The 18,743-nt window shown below is 40.7% G+C and overlaps 1 protein-coding gene across 4 annotated transcripts in view; it reads left to right on the plus strand.

The window, feature by feature from the left end:
- The window catches only part of LOC129380530 (uncharacterized), a 32,154-nt gene that overhangs the window by 1,320 nt on the left and 12,091 nt on the right, over positions 1 to 18,743 (plus strand). For 2 of the 4 annotated variants that reach the window (XM_055061794.2, XM_055061795.2), the window contains exons 2-5: positions 6,543 to 6,595; positions 15,618 to 15,722; positions 15,831 to 15,897; positions 18,422 to 18,539. In XM_055061794.2, coding sequence (XP_054917769.1) covers positions 15,630 to 15,722; positions 15,831 to 15,897; positions 18,422 to 18,539 — 278 coding nt within the window. In that variant the 5' untranslated portion in view covers positions 6,543 to 6,595; positions 15,618 to 15,629. The remainder of the gene's footprint in view (positions 1 to 6,542; positions 6,596 to 15,617; positions 15,723 to 15,830; positions 15,898 to 18,421; positions 18,540 to 18,743) is intronic. The other 2 variants (XM_055061796.2, XM_055061797.2) reach the window with 1 other exon arrangement.

The raw sequence follows: 18,743 nt of genomic DNA on the forward strand, positions 1-18,743 counted from the left end.
TGGAGGCACGCAAAAAGCCCCCTTATGTTTATTGATAGACATCTATGTAGAGCTCTGTGATGTCACTGCTACGTGGCTCCTGTGAACACAAAGGAAGAAACAGCACAGTGCAGTACATGCATGTGTGGCATTAACATGCTTGCATTAAGTACCACATGGTCCGAAAAAAAATATTTATGCTCAGTGCTATAACCTTTGTGAAGGGGGAAAAAAAAGTTGCTGGCTATCTGATTGCCGCATTCTTTCTAGGAACAGTGTTCTTCTCGAATAGGCAGCCTAGCATTTCAAACCAGCTAAGTTCACCCAGTACCAGGGTGAGGAATGGGGAGTGTGCACAGCTTGAATTGTGCAAGTGCACCCATCTGCAGTTATTGCAGCCACTTAATTACTATCATAATGGTATTTAACCATGCTGGAGTATTCCCCCTGAAAGGGATTACTAAAAATATTAAATGGACAAAAGTTTACTTGAAAGATTACAATAGCCCTATTGTGATTCCCTTTCAGCGATTAAAGAAGAACCATGTAGGTGGTCTAGAAAGGTCCCACCCATTTGAAAGCCTCTCAGAGGATGGCACATTCTGAAACAGGTGCCTCTTAAAAGACAAGGTGAACATGGCGACGAAGTGATCAACAGCGGCCGAGCAAGGACATCCCTTGTTTGACCACTGATCTCTTAAATGCCTAGCCATCGTACAGCTGCTACATCAAATCAGTGTAGCCATGTGTTAACTATGGTAGTCTAACGGGACACTGAGAGGAGTATTAAGCTTTGTTAGTCAATAATACTCTCACAACAATCATTCTTACCATTACAGAAAGTTGATAAGCCAGAAAAAACAAAAGCTGAAGCCTTTTGGCGACACTGCCTTGGAAGTTTCTTCGTCAAACTCGCTGTGATGTGTACTTCAACAGCGTCTACTCATTTGCATATCAGTAAAGATGGACTATACGGCATTCTAAAAGAACCAAAGCTTAACCAAGCCTGGTTTTGAGACTTACTCTGCAGAAATAGCAAAACCAAAATTTGTTGAAACCTGTGATGCCCCACTGATGTACTGGCATTAGGGTTTGGGTGTGAAATTCCAGAAAAATGTTCAGCCTTCATTTTCTCTGTTAATAATATAACTTGCACTAGAAAAACAAAAAATGGGTTTTGCATGCTTTCTTCATTTATGCTGTACCCACAGCGCCAAAGCCATTACAGTGTGGAGAGAAGGGTCAGTTAAAAGTTGGGGTGTGTGAATTTTCTAACATGAATCTAATTCGAGAATTCACTATTCGAAGTTGAATATTCATTTATTTGGATATGTAAGGGATAAAGGCACTTATTGAAGTCTTAAAGGAGAGAGCAATGGAAGTGAGGACAGTTCGAAATGATTATGCTGCTAGATAACTGCAGTTGTTGCATAAGGTCACCAGTTCCTGAGCGAACGCATGAAGCAGATAACTTCTGCTCAGTAATTTCCTGTAATTCAGTAAGAATGGCTCATTTTTAGGCTGCCTATATACGAATTTGTTCTGATTTATTTAGCAGGTTTCATCATGTTTACATTTCTTTTAAATAATGTTGGTTGCTGTAGTGTCACACTTCTTTCCTTTAGTAGACACAACACTATGTATGCATCCGGTAATATGCTATTTTCTTGGTTCATTACTGTCATTGTCATGGTTCACCAGATAACCGAATGTAGTTGCTCATTTACAGGCTCCTCAACTGACCGGTAGTCCAGTTGCAAACAGTATTACATGCGTGTGTCAATGTACACCGGGTATTTCACATAACTTGAGCCAAGGATCTTAAAAATGTGGTAAATTGCAGCTGGGTGAAACCAACAACATATTGTTTGCCGTCATGTGGCACTCCTTAGAGTATATTTTATATTCCGCTTATTTAGTTATTTACCTAAGATGAATTATGGAAAAAGCTTTAATATTCACTTCAAGAACGAATTATGTCCTTTTAGAGAGCAGCACTTAGGTGCTCGTTCCTGTGGCAAGCGTCGGCGTCCCTCATAAATGAGCGAATGAGGACAGTGAAGGATGAAAGAGCGAACGCAGTGGAAGACGGCGATAGCAAAGAGTGTGCATGGAGGAAGAGGGTACAGCGGAACCAGGAGGCAGAAAGCGGAAGAGGGGGGTATGGCGAAAGCGTGAGAAGGAAAGCGTAGTGCTGTGGCAAGACGGGCTCTGTGGCGATGATTGCTACGAGATGGTGCCAGAGTAGTGCGTTTCGTCTGTATGGAAACAAAGCACTGCATGAGTGGAGGTCTGTCTGCGGTGGCTGCTGTGAATTGCGCCCACACGTCACCCACGTGCTGGCTCTCACGATCTCCAGATAAGCGAGGAAGTCGTGGCGCACTTGCTCCATTTGTAACGTCCCACATGAGAGAGACAGATTGTCTGCGCCAGCCAATATATCGTGAAATGAAAACACATATAGAGCTGTGCTAAAATTTTGCATCGGGGCGCTTCGGAACCGTTGGTGAATTTTTTTTTTGTGACAACGTACCTCTAGCGTGGTGCTTTATTTTGGAATCTTAAGAAAGCCTGCAAGATAGTATGAAGAAAACAAACACGTGACTGTGCTCATGCGCTATTGTATTTCAGCTCTCCCAACTGTGTTTCAATCGAATGAAGCATGTGTCACTTTCAGTGGTCAATGAAGCATGCGGTAGCGTGGCTATTGCTCATCAGAGATGGCGGTATTACTCTGATAAGCAATAGCCAGGCTTCCAAAGGCTGTGCACATGCTTAATTTGCTCGAAGCACAGTTGAGAGCGCTGCAATATGATAGTGCAGTCATGTTTTCTTTATTTTTTTTCCATATACTATTGTGGGCTTTCTTTAAATGCCAGAAAAAAGCACCATGCAGGAGCTACATTGCCACAAAAAATTTGATTCATTGTTTCTAAACTCTATCTACAACATAATGAAATGCACTTGCCCCTAAAGAGAATATTAAATCTTTGTCCATAGCTCAGCTTAGTTATTTAACTAATTAAGCAGAATATAACACTCTGAATACCGCCACATGATGACAAATAATATGCACATTGTTTCACCCAGCTGCGGTTAACTGCTTTTTTTTTTTTTAATATTTGGCTCAAGTTACCTGAAACACCCAGTATAAGCCTGATTCCTTTTTTTTTTTACCGAACAGACTCTGCATAAACTTCATATTTCATGAGAAAATATTCTGTATTCGGTGGTCATTATTTTTAAATATTTCATATTCGACCATATCAGAAAATTTCACTATTCGAACACCCCTGTTAACATTTTGACATCTTTCGGGTGCAGAGTGACAGCGAAAATAAATTTGAAAAGACGAGGCAGCACAGCGAAATTGCAAAAAGAAGAAAAGTGTAAGCCTAAATTATTTTGTTGCTGCTCTATATTGTCCCCAAAAGAACACTGTACTACAGAAATTTTGTGGCTTGCTGTTGGATGTAGGGCAATTTGACATTCATCTATGAATGTTTATGCGGGAAATAAGTGATGCCTCCTAAAACAGGTAAAGGAGTACTAACACTATATTTTACTGCTTTAATTTCTTTTTTTTTTTTTCGGCCCATGCCGAGACATACTTGTGAAACGTCTTCATTCTATCTGGCCTACAGGCCACGTTGCAGCGACGAAGAGAACTCTCACCTCACATCACACATGCACAGAACAAACACTCAAGTCATGTCCACCGATCACAGTCGTGGCGCAGTCTTGCATCATGTTCGACGCAATGCCGCGACGCCTTTGATGCAACGCTATTGTGCGTTCGACATAACACTCCTTCCCATCGATTTTACGAGTGGTTATAACCCCAATGGTCTAGAGGCCGTCGCTCTCGTTAGCATTTCTGATGGTGATCGATGGGGAACTGTCAGGGCTGGGCATTTCTTGTCGATGTACCAGTGGGGCATCCGGTGGTTCTGCTGAACTTAGCTCAAGCACTTCTGCAGCATGTGGCAAATCAATTTCACGAGGCTCAGAGTCCTCGTCTGCTTCCAGAGAAGCCCTTCGCAAGTGATCGGCAAATGATTGGCACACGGTTTCCGATAAGGACCAAATACGTACATGGCGATTTCACATGTGTCACTTTTCTGGGCACCCATTTAATAACTTCACCTCGCACTGAGCGCACCAAAACAGAATCATCGACAGAAAATGACTGCGACATACCCCGCCGCTTGTCTGCAGACGCTTTCATTCTCTCCTCTTTGTCCAGCAGTTCACTCCTAACATTTGGTTGAAGCAATGTTATACCGCTGTCACACGAACACTAAGAAAAATATTTTACGTAAGCAGTCTTTTACCTAGTTGAAAGACTTTTTATTGAAGAGGTGTTACGCAGCAGACACACAGCACTGATGATGTTTTTAGTGTTTCCTTCTGAACACAATATATGGGAAGCGGGGTGCTAGCATTCGAAACAATATGACCAAAGTAAACTGACGTATCTCGAAATGTGAACTGAAAAATTACCGTATTACATGTTTTTCAAATAAATTTAACAACTCCAGATTAAGAAACAATGTAAGAACTTATTGTAGAAGTTTAGAGAGTGTTTGACCTGCTTGCAAGGGTGCAGAAGAAAATGAGCATAACTGGGTTTACTAGAACTTCTGCAAGACATGAAATTATTTTTTGCGATGAGCCAAAGTGACAGAAAAATACATATTTGTTTAGTATTCGTAAAAAAATATATGACAGTTGCTGGCGCCCACTGGTTTCGAGGCTACTCCTTTTCAGCCGTAAAAGAGATCGCTCTCTGTCGCATGTCTGCGAGCGAAACTCTTTGTCAGGAGAAGTCTTCTTATTCAAAAGACTTTTGTAAGCCCGTGTGACAGGGGTATTAGCCAAGTTATCAGTTCGCATCGCGGAAAGAGTTCAGCGGGCGTTTTACCTGTGAAAGTATGGAGCGTTGTGCGGTAAGAAAGCGAGAAGTTGTCAATTCTGTGCCGCAACGATTGGCTTTTCCCTTTCCCTTCATCTTCTAGTAGCTGCTTAAGAAGTGCTTTTTTTGTAGTTTGTACTGCTCGTTCGGCCGCGGGTTTGATTGTGAGTGGTACGATGGCTTGAGCGTATGTTTCGCACTGTTCGCTTTCAAGAAGCGTTCAAATTCTGCAACAACAAACTGAGGGCCATTATCGGTAACAATCTAAGCTGGAAGCCTATGCGAAGTAAACAGAATTTCCAGCTTCCACCGTTTTCGTAGCTGTCATTGATTGCATAATTTTCACTTCAAGCCACTTCAAATACACATCCACAGCGATCAATAACATATTCCCTTCTTCAGCTGCAAAACCTAAGTGGGCCCTTTCCCATGGGAAATCACTCACTCACCACTGACACAAAGGTACTGGCTGCACCAAAGGGAGCACAGATTGGCAAGTTTTACATTGGCGTACCACTGGTTCTATAGCATCATCGATGCGTGGCCACCGCACCATTGAACGTGCCACTGCTTTCATTTTGGTGATTCCCAAATGCTGCTCGTGCAAAAGAGCTAGAACTTCTGTTTGCAAACTTTCAGGCACTATGACCCTGTTGGTCCAAACAAGGCAGCCATTGTCAACTGCTAGTTCCAACCGACGAACCCAAAATGGTTGCAGCTTATTTCGAACACTTCTTGGCCAACTGTCCCAGATCATGTTTCGAATGCTTGTTAGGAGCCTGTCACGGTCTGTTGTACGTTCAATATCTTTGGCAGTCAGCAGTAGGTCAGTGAGAATAGAAAAGCAAAGATTTTTTCATCCAGCTCTTCCGTATCGGACAACGGCAGGCGGGACAATGCCTCGGCATGAGCAGTGGCTGCCCCTGGCTTATGTGTGATTATGTATTGATAGTTAGCCAAGAAGGTCAACCATGTATGGGCTCTCGTTGTAGCAACAGCACTTCCCTGCCTCTTTGGGTCGAACAGTGCTGTCAGTGGCTGGTGGTCTGTTACTACATCGAAAGTTCTTCCATACAGATATTTATGGAATTTTTTTATGCCAGAGACGATAACCAGGGCTTCTTTTTCAACGTACCCGTAGTTGCGCTCTGACGCGGTGAGAGACCATGAGGCAGACGCTGTTGGCCTCCCAATGCCATTCTCCACATGCGACAGTACTGCTCCGACCCCATCATCCCAGGCATCACATGAGACTTGAATGTCTTTGCAAACATCGTACAACTCAAGAACACTTTCATCAGTCACCAGCACCTTGCACTTATTGGATGCATCGTCACATTGTCGTGACCAGTGCCATTTGGTCTCGTTGCATAGCAGCTCATGTAAGAGTTCTAACACCACTGCCAAATTTGGCAGGAATTTTGAATAAAAATTTACCAAGCCCAAGTAGGCTATCATTTGCGTCACATTGACCGGCTTAGGTGTGTTATTTATGGCCAGTACCTTATCCACAGTAGGATGCAGCCCGTATCTCTGAATTTGGTGGCCCAGATAGGTTACTTTCTGCTTAAAGAACTTGCACTTTTCGGCGTTGACCTTTTTACTGTGCTTACTCAGGCGTATGAGAACTTGCTCGACTCTTTTTCAGCACTTCTCGTGGCTCTCGCCTGACGACATCGTCCAAGGAGCAGGTGGTTCCCGGTATGCTGCCCAGGATCTGATCCATTACTGTTTGGAATACAGCAGGCATGCACGTGACGCCATAAGGCAGACGCTATAAGCCTAGCGGCATGTTCACTGTCAGCAATTCGTGTGCTAGCTCATCTAATTGAAGCTGTAGATATGCCTTTGATAGGTCAATGACTGAGAAGACGGTTCCGCCCTGCAATGTTGTTAAAATATCCTCTGGTAAGGGTAGAGGGTAGGGGTCAACTTCTTTTGCCGGATTGACAGTGATACGATAGTCTCCGCATAGACATAGCCCTTTATCTTTCTTAGGCACAATAACAAGAGGTGTTGCCTAAGCACTGTGCCTTACTCTGTACACGACTCCTGCCTTTTCCATGTTCACCAATTCCTGCTCAACCTCCCCACGAAGAGCATATGGCACTGGCTGCGCCTTACAAAACATTGGCGTAACTTCTTCTGTGAGCTAAATATTTGAGCAAAGTCTGCCTTGAATAGATGTTAAATAAATTTTTTCTCTTGTTGGGTGTGCTTAGCCTACTCTATTGTGGAGTGGTAAAGAGTGCAATCATTACAACGAAGGGACCTGTATAATGAAGCATGTTGGACATCCCAAGCACTTTGTTCTAAAGGCATTTGACTGTAATTGCATTCTATAAGTTTTGTGTGCACTGCATGCAAAATTTGGCCGAGATTGAGTCACATTTACAAGAATTTTTGTGCATAAGCAGTAAAAATGGCTGAGTATTGAAGAAAGCGAAATCTAAGCTAAAGGTTTCTGCATATTTTTTTACTATCGCAAATGATCTATTTGCATGAAATTTGCCGAGAACGTAGACTAGTCTTTCCAGAAGAGTGAAATTTCAAAATTTTCTTTCAGCATAGGTGATATCCTAAAAACCCCTGTGAACTAGCTTCCTGTAGAACTTCTTCCAAGTCCTTGTGGCCCTTGCTGAACCACAGAATGCCTATAGAAGTGGTAGTGTCTCCACAGTAGTGTGTGAAGTAAATGTTGTTTTGGGGCGTAGTAATACAACAGCTTTTCATCAGTCGGGCACTCTTAGGCTAGAAGCATGGCCTGGGCACTGGTGAAAATTGGAGAATGAGCTGGTGTAGACTCAGCCAGGGCTTGTGCTTGCTTGTAATTACACCAGGAGAGCTCACCGTCTAGGCAAAACTTGTAGTTTTGATCCTCATTGATCGAGTGCAAATGGAAAAGTGAAGCCTTATAGCTACCATGCCTCAATTAGAATAATTTGTTTGTAGTCTTTTGATTGGAGAGAGGCCTTGATTTTTTGCAAATAAAATCTGAAACATAATTTTTAAAAAGAAACAAAATGATTTTTTGACCTGCATCTAACCTTGACTCACGTTACCATGCCTATAGAAATCAATCTGATTGACAATATTTCTATGCATCATTAAACATTTCCATTGTAATTATTCTACTAGCAACGTCAAGCACAGTCTGAAATGACTGAAGTTTCACAATTTGGCGGATTTGGTAATCTTTGGTAGATTGGGTAGTCTTGAAAAATAAAACTTCAACTGGAAGTATTGTTCAAACTAGCCTCCAGTGCTCTTAGCACTCCTTTAATAGAAAGTCGCAAAATTGGTCCTTTCGTCAACTCGGCAACACAATTTTTAAATGACAGCAGCAGTGAAGACACAGAAGCCTCTTTTGGGGTGTCTAATTTTCCGATCTGATGTCTAGGCTATTTTAATGATGTCTCAAACAATGGTAGATGCTCATGAGTGCATGTTACTTTCATAATTGTGTTCGACTAATATCAAGTTTAACTTTATTTTCCTCACCATGGGTCGCTTTTATCTGTCAGTGCTTTGTCAGCATATGTGCAAATTGTGAGCAATCCTTCCGGTTGTGTGGGGTTTTCTCTCACACAAGAACAGGCAGTCGATTTTAGACTGACCTTCAACTGAAGCTTGACTATCTAATCTTTCACATTTTGAACACCGCCTGTGCAAGTGCCCTTACTGCTTTCCTGTATAGTATGGGCATCACTATGGCTAGTACGTATTCAGGGCTGGGCCAAAATACTATAACAGATCAATTGTATCCAATGCAATACTTGCCAATTGTATCTTAAGCCACTTCAATACGTGAGTTAACTACTCAATAGACCCATTGGAGAAACCTCTGCAAGTTTACAATAGTTGGCTTGCAAGTTCCTTCTCCTGTCATCAGACCTTGTTCTTTTTGTATTCTTTATTAACACGTAAGCATTGTTCTAACAAGGTGTTACATAACACTCTATATAGGTCTTAAACACTCATCAGGACCAATACTTTTGAATTATCACATTCGGGGATACAATTGCTTAGTGAGATTTCATGTAATTCAGCCCCAAATGGGTCGCCGTTTATGGCTAGCAGTACTCCCCGCATAGATAAACCACACCGTGCACTGTTCCAAGTAAGCCTGTAGTAGATGATGCGCTAGGGGGCCCTGTTACGTAAAACCTCATGAGAATGATCATATCCCCGACAGTGATTACTTGAAAATACCGCCACAGATCAACTGAGGTACTGTGCATAATCAAATTTTTCCATGTGGCCTTTATAATCAGTATGAAGTATATATGGTGAGCTGCAAGATACTACACCAGAGTGCACTCAATAGGTTGACACGTATTCAGAGACACACATGGCAGTAATGCTTATAGTTTATCAACTAATTGTCATGTTACAAACTTTGTTTTTAGGCAGAATAGGCAGGCCTGAGTGACAACTGCAGAAAACATTGTTCATAGTGCGCAATGCGCGGAACTGTGTGCCTGTGATTATGGTATTCGAATTGCTCAGTTTACTTGCACTTTGTCACCGTCAGGTGGTTGAACAAAAAAAAAGGCGCACCATGTAACAGCAGGTGGTGTTCCATGCCGAGTATCAGTGGTCATGATGAGTCCATGGTAGAAATTTCCTGGAAATATTTTAAATGGTGCAGCCTATAGTACAGATTGTGTGGATTTGGAAACAGCACTATAGCCTTTTATATACTGCTTCTTTATTTCCTGCTTTGAAGGCATTCAAAAAAAGATGTAAAAACACTAACCCACTGTAGAGAAAATGAGCCGTAGCATTAACCAGTAGTTAGTAAATTAACATCGTCACTCAAAGTGAGAGATACCCGCCGTGGTTGCTTAGTGACTATGGTGTTGGGCTGCTAAGCACAAGGTCAAAATGCGAAACACATGTGTACTTAGATTTAGGTGCACATTAAAGAACCCCAGGTGGTTCATATTTCTGGAGCCCCCCCACTACGGCGTGCCTCATAATCAGAAAGTGGTTTTGACACGTAAAAACCCATAATAAAATTTTTTTTCAAAGTGAGAGATCGAGAAACAGCATCTGGATAGATGCAATGCACAAAAGCCAGATATAGAACTATATAAAACAGAAAAAGACTGAACTTTAGATATAAATTTTATGATAATTCAAAGTGGTCATTACCAACATACTAAGCCAGATCATATATGTGATTATGAAAACGTGGTGTTATAAGAAAAAACTTATTGACAACACTCATACACTGTGTGAAGAAATAGTGCAGAAACTGTTGACCATGTTTTGTTAGCATGTCAAAGTATCTATCCACGAGAAAAGTGAGGCAAAGTTACCAAGTCCAAGGCCTTGGGTTTTTAAGATACCCTAGTTGAGAAAATGTGTATAAACCTGTTGGTAAAATATAGTATAAGGCAGCTGTAGTCATGTAAATACACATAGCCTAGAGTGAAAGTACACTGCAAAAAGATTTTCTTGTAAATAAACACTCCCCAAAGGCAACAACAGAAGAAAAACGTTAACTAAATTTGTGACATTTTAGGGCCTGTATGGATCTCTTATTCACAAATGCAAAAGAGGCTTGGTTTTGCCTTATATATATAAGAGATGACACAATGAATTGGTGTATTTCTCAGGTGGATTCCCCAAAAACTCCATAAACCTTGGTCATCATTCATTATTGTCTTTCCTGATTTCGTGTACCTCTTCCTTCCTATCACTGAAGTATCGCCAAAACTTTTGCGGTGATGTTCTGAGGAAGTGACTAAGCATGTCATTGAAGAATTTTTTTAGAATCTTGCAGGGCTTGCTTCAACTCAGCTTGAAGTCACGAAACATGAGTAGATTTATTTTTGCTTTTACATAGCCTTTTTATTTTTATTTTCATATGAATTATGTTCCTGGTTATCCAGGGGCTTCGGTGCTTTGTCTTCTTTACGCATTGAGGGATATAGGTGTCCTCGGAGTGTTGTACAATTACCTTAAAGTTCTGCCACAACTCTTCTACTATTTTAGTATGGAAATCAATTTCAAAGTTGCCAAACGCAGAGTCCAGGTAGTCAAGAATGGAAACATCATCCGCGCTTCCATAATCCTTAATGCGTACAGGGATGTAGGGCCTGAAACAAACGCTTGTTCCCACTGTGATTGTAACAATAATCATCTTGTGGTCAGAGATACTATTCTCAACGTTAACAGTATAAACACCTACTTTATCTGACACAAACACCAGATCCAACAATGACTGTGATGTGGCCGTTACTTGTGTGTCTTCTTGTACAATTTGGTTCAGATTATATATGAACATAAGTTGCAATAGCTTCTCTACTCTAGGTGAATTGGAGCCAACAGTACATGGGTTTCGCCAATCTATGTGATGAAGATTAAAATCACCGGTCATTATTAATCTTGCATCTGCTTTGACATTTGCTCGTAGGAAAGTGTTTAGGTCTTCCAGCAACCCAGGCGAGGCAGAGGGTGCGCTATACACTGCTCCAACAATGTAGGCAATACCATAAAATGTAATCTTGCATCAAACCGTTTCAGCAACACCGCAATCCATCAATACAGCAGATACAGCGTTTTTTACTATGATACAAATGCCCCCATCACGTGTGTCCCTGTCTTTCCTAAACATTCTATAGACGGGAGGAACAATACAGTCAGATATATTTTTATGCAACCACGTTTCTGTTATTACAGCATGTGGGCTTTGTGAAAGGAGCAGATATTCTAACTGTGTAGTCTTATTTACAATACTTTGCGCGTTCAAACTTCAAAGTCGTAGCTATATCTGTGATGATGAGTCCGAGGTGTTGCCTATGGTATCAGGATTATCAGTGCTGCTTGACCGATCTGACCTGTGCTGTTTTCTGTTATCAGCCCGATGCCCTAAGCTTTTGGACAGCAGGCAGCGTTCATTGCCGCTGTGATCCCAAAAATATGTATCGTTTATGCGAAGTTTATCATGAATGAGCAGGACCTTCGCTTTCTTGGCCCTGTCTGCGGCTGCGCTTTCTCGTAGTTTTCTGCGTATATCTAATGTTTCTTTGGCATAGTCAGAGCTAATACGCCAAAGAGTACCCTTTAGTTTTGCACCTTTTTTCAGCAAGCTTTCCTTTTTTCTGATGTTGTAAAACTTAAGAATAACTGGTCTACATATTGTTTGTTGGGGTTTACCAAGGCGATGAATTCGCTCAACTGTATGAACCTGTACACCCATAGTTTTTTTTAATATATTCTCCAGAACAAGTTATTTTAGTTTTGACTCTGTTTCTACACCAGAGTCAGTCCCCGTTTCAGTGACGCCACAGACTAACAAATTATTACGCCAGCTTCTGTTCTTGTAATCAACTAGCTTTGCTGCCGGCTGTTGAACTATACTTTCTAAATTCCGAATCTTGCTGTTCATTGTATCAACTGCATCAAAGAGGCTCTGTATCCTGTGTCTTTGCGCTCAGTGTGAAAATTTCACTTTTAATGTCATCCATCTTACGAGCGAACGCAGTCTGATTCCGAATAATTTCTTCTAGCATTTCGTTTACCTTTGGTTCGGGATTCTCCTCAACATCTCCCGCCATAAGCAACAAGAGAAGCATTGACCAGCAGTCATACAAAATATCACAACACTTTCGAGGGCATGGCAAGATTATCAAAAAGCGGTTGTCGCTACGATAAACAACTATATTGTCCATAGCACTTGCCTGCAAAAGCAGTAGCAGTGGCTTAGGTATCTTGTTCGTTAGCCAGGTGCCAAGCTCTCAGAAGCGGATGTCCCATCGAGGCTCCTTAAGTACGGTGTCGAGTGATGTCGTCGCACTTGCGGAACGATGATTGAAGATAGTGCAGTCCATGGTATCATTGCCATGAGGCACTCGGAAGAAAGCCAGTAGTCCATTATTCGTTGTTGTGGCGGTGAAAATCCACGGCAATACCTGCAAAAGCAGTAGCAGCGGCTTAGGCATCTTGTTCGTCAGCCAGGTGCCGTGCCCTCTCTATAACACATGAGATGTGAAAAGACAACACAGCTGGTGACAAGACACCCATCACTATGCGACACATTGTAGCTTTTACTATACGAATATTTATAGCCATGCTCCAAGTGGCACCACTCGCCTATAGAGCAGCTGTACCTTTTTCAGAAATTAAGACCAGATGTCTCACGCATTTGATATTTATCTGCCTAAACTTACATGGCTGGTTAAGCTGCACACAAATGTTAATTGAGGATGGTAAAGAGACAAAGAAATCTAATTTTGCTAATACTATTGATGGCAAATTTCTCACTTTACTGTGTAGGAACCAATTCTGTTAAAATCAAGAAAAACTCGGTTCTTCAGCATAAACAGAAAATAATTATTTTGTAATCAAATTTTAATAGAGGATGTTAATCAAAAGAGCAATTTTCTGTAGTAACAACTGAAAATTTATATATTTTTTCTTCGTTTTTTTTTCTCCAGTAAGTTTTTACAGTGTACGTTCTGCATTCTTTTGAACACCCACTCATGCTGCTGGCTAAGCATGGTGAACTGATGACCAAATTTGGTGTTGCTATGGTGGAATAATCTGACGTCTTTTTAGATTCTGTGACTCCACACAGCACAGCGATGCACAGAGAAATGTGTGATCGCTACAAGTGCCGTAATTGCACTGAAACCACTCTTGCGTCTTCAAACTTGAGTGTGGAGTGTCTGTGTTGGTATCAGTGATTAACATTAACTATTACTAACAGTAACAGTTACCAATGGTAATTATAATCAATTTTTCTTCCGTACACTGTTTTTGTACTGTAGAAAAATGAAAGCTGTCACCTGAACAGCAGTTACTTCATGACACATTTTCAACCCCTCTACTGCAATACTTGTCCTACACTCAAATTTTTTTGTAATCCACGAAGTTTCATCATCCAAATCAGAATTCTGGAGTTTTTATGTGCCAAAAACAGGATCTGATTATGAGCCACGCCATAGTGGGAGACTCCGGATTAATTTTGACTACGTGGGGTTCTTCAGCATGCACCCAATGCACGGTACACAAGCGTTTTTGCATTTCGCCTCCTTTGAAATGCGGTCGCTGAGGCTAAGATTCGGTAGTTTCATCATCCAGCTTTCCTGAGATAATAGAGGCAGTGCACAATTGCCATTTGTTAAAGTTAGAAAGGGAAGTGTTAAACGGTGGCACTGTTTTGATGCATCGTTTCTATTCCTGATTATATGTGTGCGTGTCTTTTTTATTATTAGAAATGTGAGTTAGCATAAAAATGCCATCTCTTAGAATAAATTTCTTGCCGTCGTTTGCATTTGTTAGGCTTTGGGCATTATCATACATGATAATCGATGTATTGAAAATATAGATACTGATACATGTTTTGTCAAATGTATCTTGATACAGATTCGTGTAGGATACCTAAAGAGTATATTAAGATAATATTTAAGATAAATTATCTTCAATACTGCCCAGCCCTGCTAGTATTGATGTCAGCAAATCATCATAATAAGTTTTTGACGTGATCTGACGAACAAAATTTGAGAACTAGGAACCAGGTGCATATTTTGTATATTTCAGATTTCTTTTTACGCTCGGCACTTATACTAAATATAGAATATTATTACCTTTGCTCGTGTCTTTTTAAGTATTTCTCTGAAATGTCACATAAGAATTCTCAAAAACTTACTGAGAAATTATTACTGCTATACATCCATTCCAAGCACCAGTAATCATGCTATAATTTTATGTATTGGTGTGAGTACTGCTTCTCGAAATAAAATTTTAATACATAAAGGCACCAAAAACGAGCACATTTTTAGTGGTAACAAAAGAGTTAATTGGTTGACAGCTCTGCATGAATAAAAAAGGCAAATTGTGTCAGGACTACTTAAAACTCTACAATGTTCTAAATGGACTTGGCCCATTTTTGCGATTTTACTAGAATTGTGCAAATATCCATTTCTTTTTTTGTTCGAAGCAATGTCCCAGCGAATAGTAATTGATGTTGAATAATTTTGAAGCAGATAGTTTGAGTAGTTGTGGAATTTGCATGGAACCTTGTGTAAGAGCCAGATGTTGACAAATCTAAGAAAAGTTAGTTCTTTACGTGCAAGAAAGGACACAGGTTCATCTCTGGAGTCCATTTATTTTCAGAATGCTGTTATTAAGATATATTCATACAAAAATGCAAGTTCAACATTCCTTACTACTCTAGCAGCCCAGAAAATTTGTTCACTGGCTCATGCTCAGTGCTTCAGTCTATTCAAAATATGGTGGTTGAGTGCCGCAGCAGCGTTTCACCTTCACCCTTTGTGTGTCATCGCGATGCTGTGAAGTGTGACCTTGAAGCCCTCAAGCTTAGATGTCGTCAAACACTAGCCCACCTCAACATCCACAAATTAAACCTGCTGTGATCTTCCACAGCAAGTACAGAAAGCAAGAAATGAACCAGAACACCAGAGCACATGAAGAAGATACTTTGCCCTTGGCTCCGTTGATGTATCTAAGAAAATAAACAAAAAAATTTAAAGGAATGTTGTGACATCATATTCAATAAAGGAGGTGTTCTTTCAGCTAGCGCATGCACAGCGACTGCAGTGATCATGGAGACGACACTTGAGAACTTATGGAGCTGTCAAAGCTGCTTGGATAAGCATACAGGTGACATGGGTAGCTTGTCTTTGTTGAGATGGAAACATCAGCTTTATTTCTATTTTTTGGCCGTGTAATAGTGTGAACTAACATGCAGGTCACTCAAATCATGGCGAATACATCTGGCAAACCTATCGAAGGGGAGAAAGAAGATCTGAATGATCATGAAGTCCTCAACACATTGTACCTGGAAGCATCAAAGGTATGTAGTACACCTGCTAAACATTGAGCCATAGTCACAGCTCAACCTGCCCATTTGAATCAGCACTTTTCCTTCTTGTTTTTAATAGTGCATTTTGGTACATTGCAGACACAGGCACAAATGCACGAACTTCAAGCTCTTCAGGAATTTAAATACCTCAAACCAAGTGAAATAGGTAAGGATGGAATGCCACACAGTAGTTTCGCTTTGCATAAAGTTCATGGTAGAAACTCATTGCTCAGAAGCTAATGCTTCTGAGCAGTGACATAGGGTTTGACATCTGGTGCCTGGCTTTCGCCAGTTGTCATTTTGAATGAGACAAAAACAATATCAAAACAAACGGAATACTTTAATGTGAATCGAATTGAATGCAAGGGGTTTTATGTGCCAGAACCACAATTTCATTGATGCACGCCATAGTGGGGGACTCGGGATTAATTTTGACCACCAGGGGATCTTTTCACAATTTAATGTGGTATTCAAACAAAACACTATTCGTTAAGAACCACGGACAAAAAAAAATTTGTTTTTCACTTTTATGCTTTAATGAGTTGTTTTGTGTCTGACAATCATCAAATGAAACCATAGATGCTCCGATGTGACCAATAATTAATGATTGCATTGTTCATTATAATTTTAATGTCATTTCAAAATGTGCACCCAAATGATAAATGGATGCTATGTGTGTCCCCTTTGAAACGAAGTGATGGCTTCGGTCACCAAGCTCCATTTTTCTTATTTTGCCAGTTCTCTTAACATATATTTCTACAGACAATGAATGCCCAGCATCGAACTTTCCGAGTCATTATTGGAAACTTTATTTTTGTACACCTCCATTGTTTGTGGTCTCCCCTCTTTTCTGCCACTGAACCTCAACCACCTTTATCTCTGTTACAGTCTGTTTACTTTCCCTCCTGCTATTCCTAGACCCCATGGCTTGAAGGAGGCCAGTGGAACCTAAACTGACAGTCGGGTAGATATCCTCACATTCTAGCAAAACATGTTTCATCGTTTCCCTAGCTTTACCACAGCAATCACAAGCTTCTTCTTCCTTGGTGTACCTGCCTTTATAACTACGCATTCTAAGGCATCCTGATCTCGCTTCGAAAAGTAAAAAGCTTCCATTTGAGTTATCATAGCATGTTTCTCTCCTGATTTCGTTTTTACCTCTTAGGTAGTTACTCATAGCCAATTTCTTTTTCATTGCTGCCACCCAGGAGATTGCCTCAGCCTCTCAGACTGTGTTTAACACTCTTTGTTGCAATATTGCTTACCTTAGCGGCTGCCTAAGTGCTGGTAAACTTCCTAGTTCTTTTCCTCCCCTGTGAGTCTATATTTTTCCTGTACAGATACTTGAATACTCTCACAACCCATTTACTTTCTTTCATATTCCTCAGACATTCTTCGAAATCTATTTTACTCTGATTATCCCCTCAGTTGAACTTGTCCAGCCCATATCACCCTGTATGGATTCACTTGTTTTCCCTGTGAGTGCCCAATGCAAGACGTCTCATGTGCTTGATCCTCCAGGCAGGCTTTCTTTACTGTCTTATGATGTTGAGATTTAGCTTCGGCTGTCTGTTTTCCAGAAAAATCTTTTGATTCTTCTGTGGTCTGTCTGGTTGCTTAGAAGGATCAACTCCCAAGATGGAAGAATGCCCAACTCCTGTAGGACCTCCTCAAAGCCTCTGTGGCATTTGTTGAACCACAGTATGGCTTTAGAAGTGAAAACTCTTTGTTTTGGGACACAGCAGCCAAATCTTGCTGTTGAGAGACTCGTAAGTGTTTTTAAGTTTTGCCTTGAATGCAGCGAGACAGCAGCTATTTGTCTGTCAGCCTCTCATATGTAAGAAAACATGGCGTTCACCTGAGCACTGGCGAAAATGAGAGAATGAGCTGGTGCCAGCTCAGCCATGATTGGTGCTCACATGTTCTTACACCATAAAAGCTTGTAGTTGTGAGCCTCATAAATCGAGTATGAATGGAAAAATTAAACCTCTACAGCTACCACGCCTCGATCAGAATTATTTTTTTGCAGTCTTCTGGTTGGAGAAACCCCTTAATTTATGTACACATAAAAAGAGAATGCTGAAGCATAATTTTGCAGCAGAAATGTAAAAAAAATTGTTTAAAAAATACCGATTTTTCTACCTGCATCTCCCCTTCAAAGACTAAACGCACAAAAAGACTGGCTTTTTGCAAGGATATGTTTTGAAACGGGAGGTCCTATTATAAAGAATTAGTAGAGAATTTCAATAATCCTAGTTCATTGCATACCTTAATATGGAAGAAATCGGCATGTAAATCTTGACTGGGTGAAACATTATCTATGCTGGTGTAGCAGTAAAACGATAATAAAAAGTGCATTTTGGGAAAAACAAGACAAGAATAAAAGTTGCAATGTACAAAAAACTAGAACAAAATGCTATAGGGAGAGAGAGAAGTAAACTTTATTACAGACGTATTAGTTATTGAGACCATATGGCAGAGGAGCTAGCCTGGAGACCATGTGGCTTATCCAAAATTATATGTTGGGCTTTGTATGGTTAAGTGCCACCGTTGTTGCAGATGTGCTGCTTTGTCTTTTGTAAACGTAACTAATTACAGTAGTGTGCACAATTGTGTTTCAAGAGCCTTCTAAATGGCAACAGGGCAGGTTCTAGCATTTTCTTTGAAACATTTTTGTGTTCTGGTTTCAGAAAAACAAAAGGACAAGATGGACGCTGCAGTGAATAAACTGGCAGCACTGGAAAAGCAGTTGAAGGAGAGGCAGGAGCAAGAAGGCACAGACATTGTAGTTAATAAGAAGTGGGCCAAGTAAGTCAAAGCCTTCTGCGCCAGGTGCTTTTTTTTTTTTAAACCTACTGAATTAAAAAAAAATCGCCTGTTGCAGATCACACAATTATAGTCCTTTAGCTAGATTATTCGAAGCGGCAGACATTACTTGCAAGAAAAACCAAAATGCACAATCAACTAAATAATAAGATTTCACTTGAGTTCTTAACTAATTAACTTACAGTA

Source organism: Dermacentor andersoni, chromosome 1 (assembly GCF_023375885.2).
Source record: "Dermacentor andersoni chromosome 1, qqDerAnde1_hic_scaffold, whole genome shotgun sequence".
Classification (NCBI taxonomy): Eukaryota; Metazoa; Arthropoda; class Arachnida; order Ixodida; family Ixodidae; genus Dermacentor; species Dermacentor andersoni.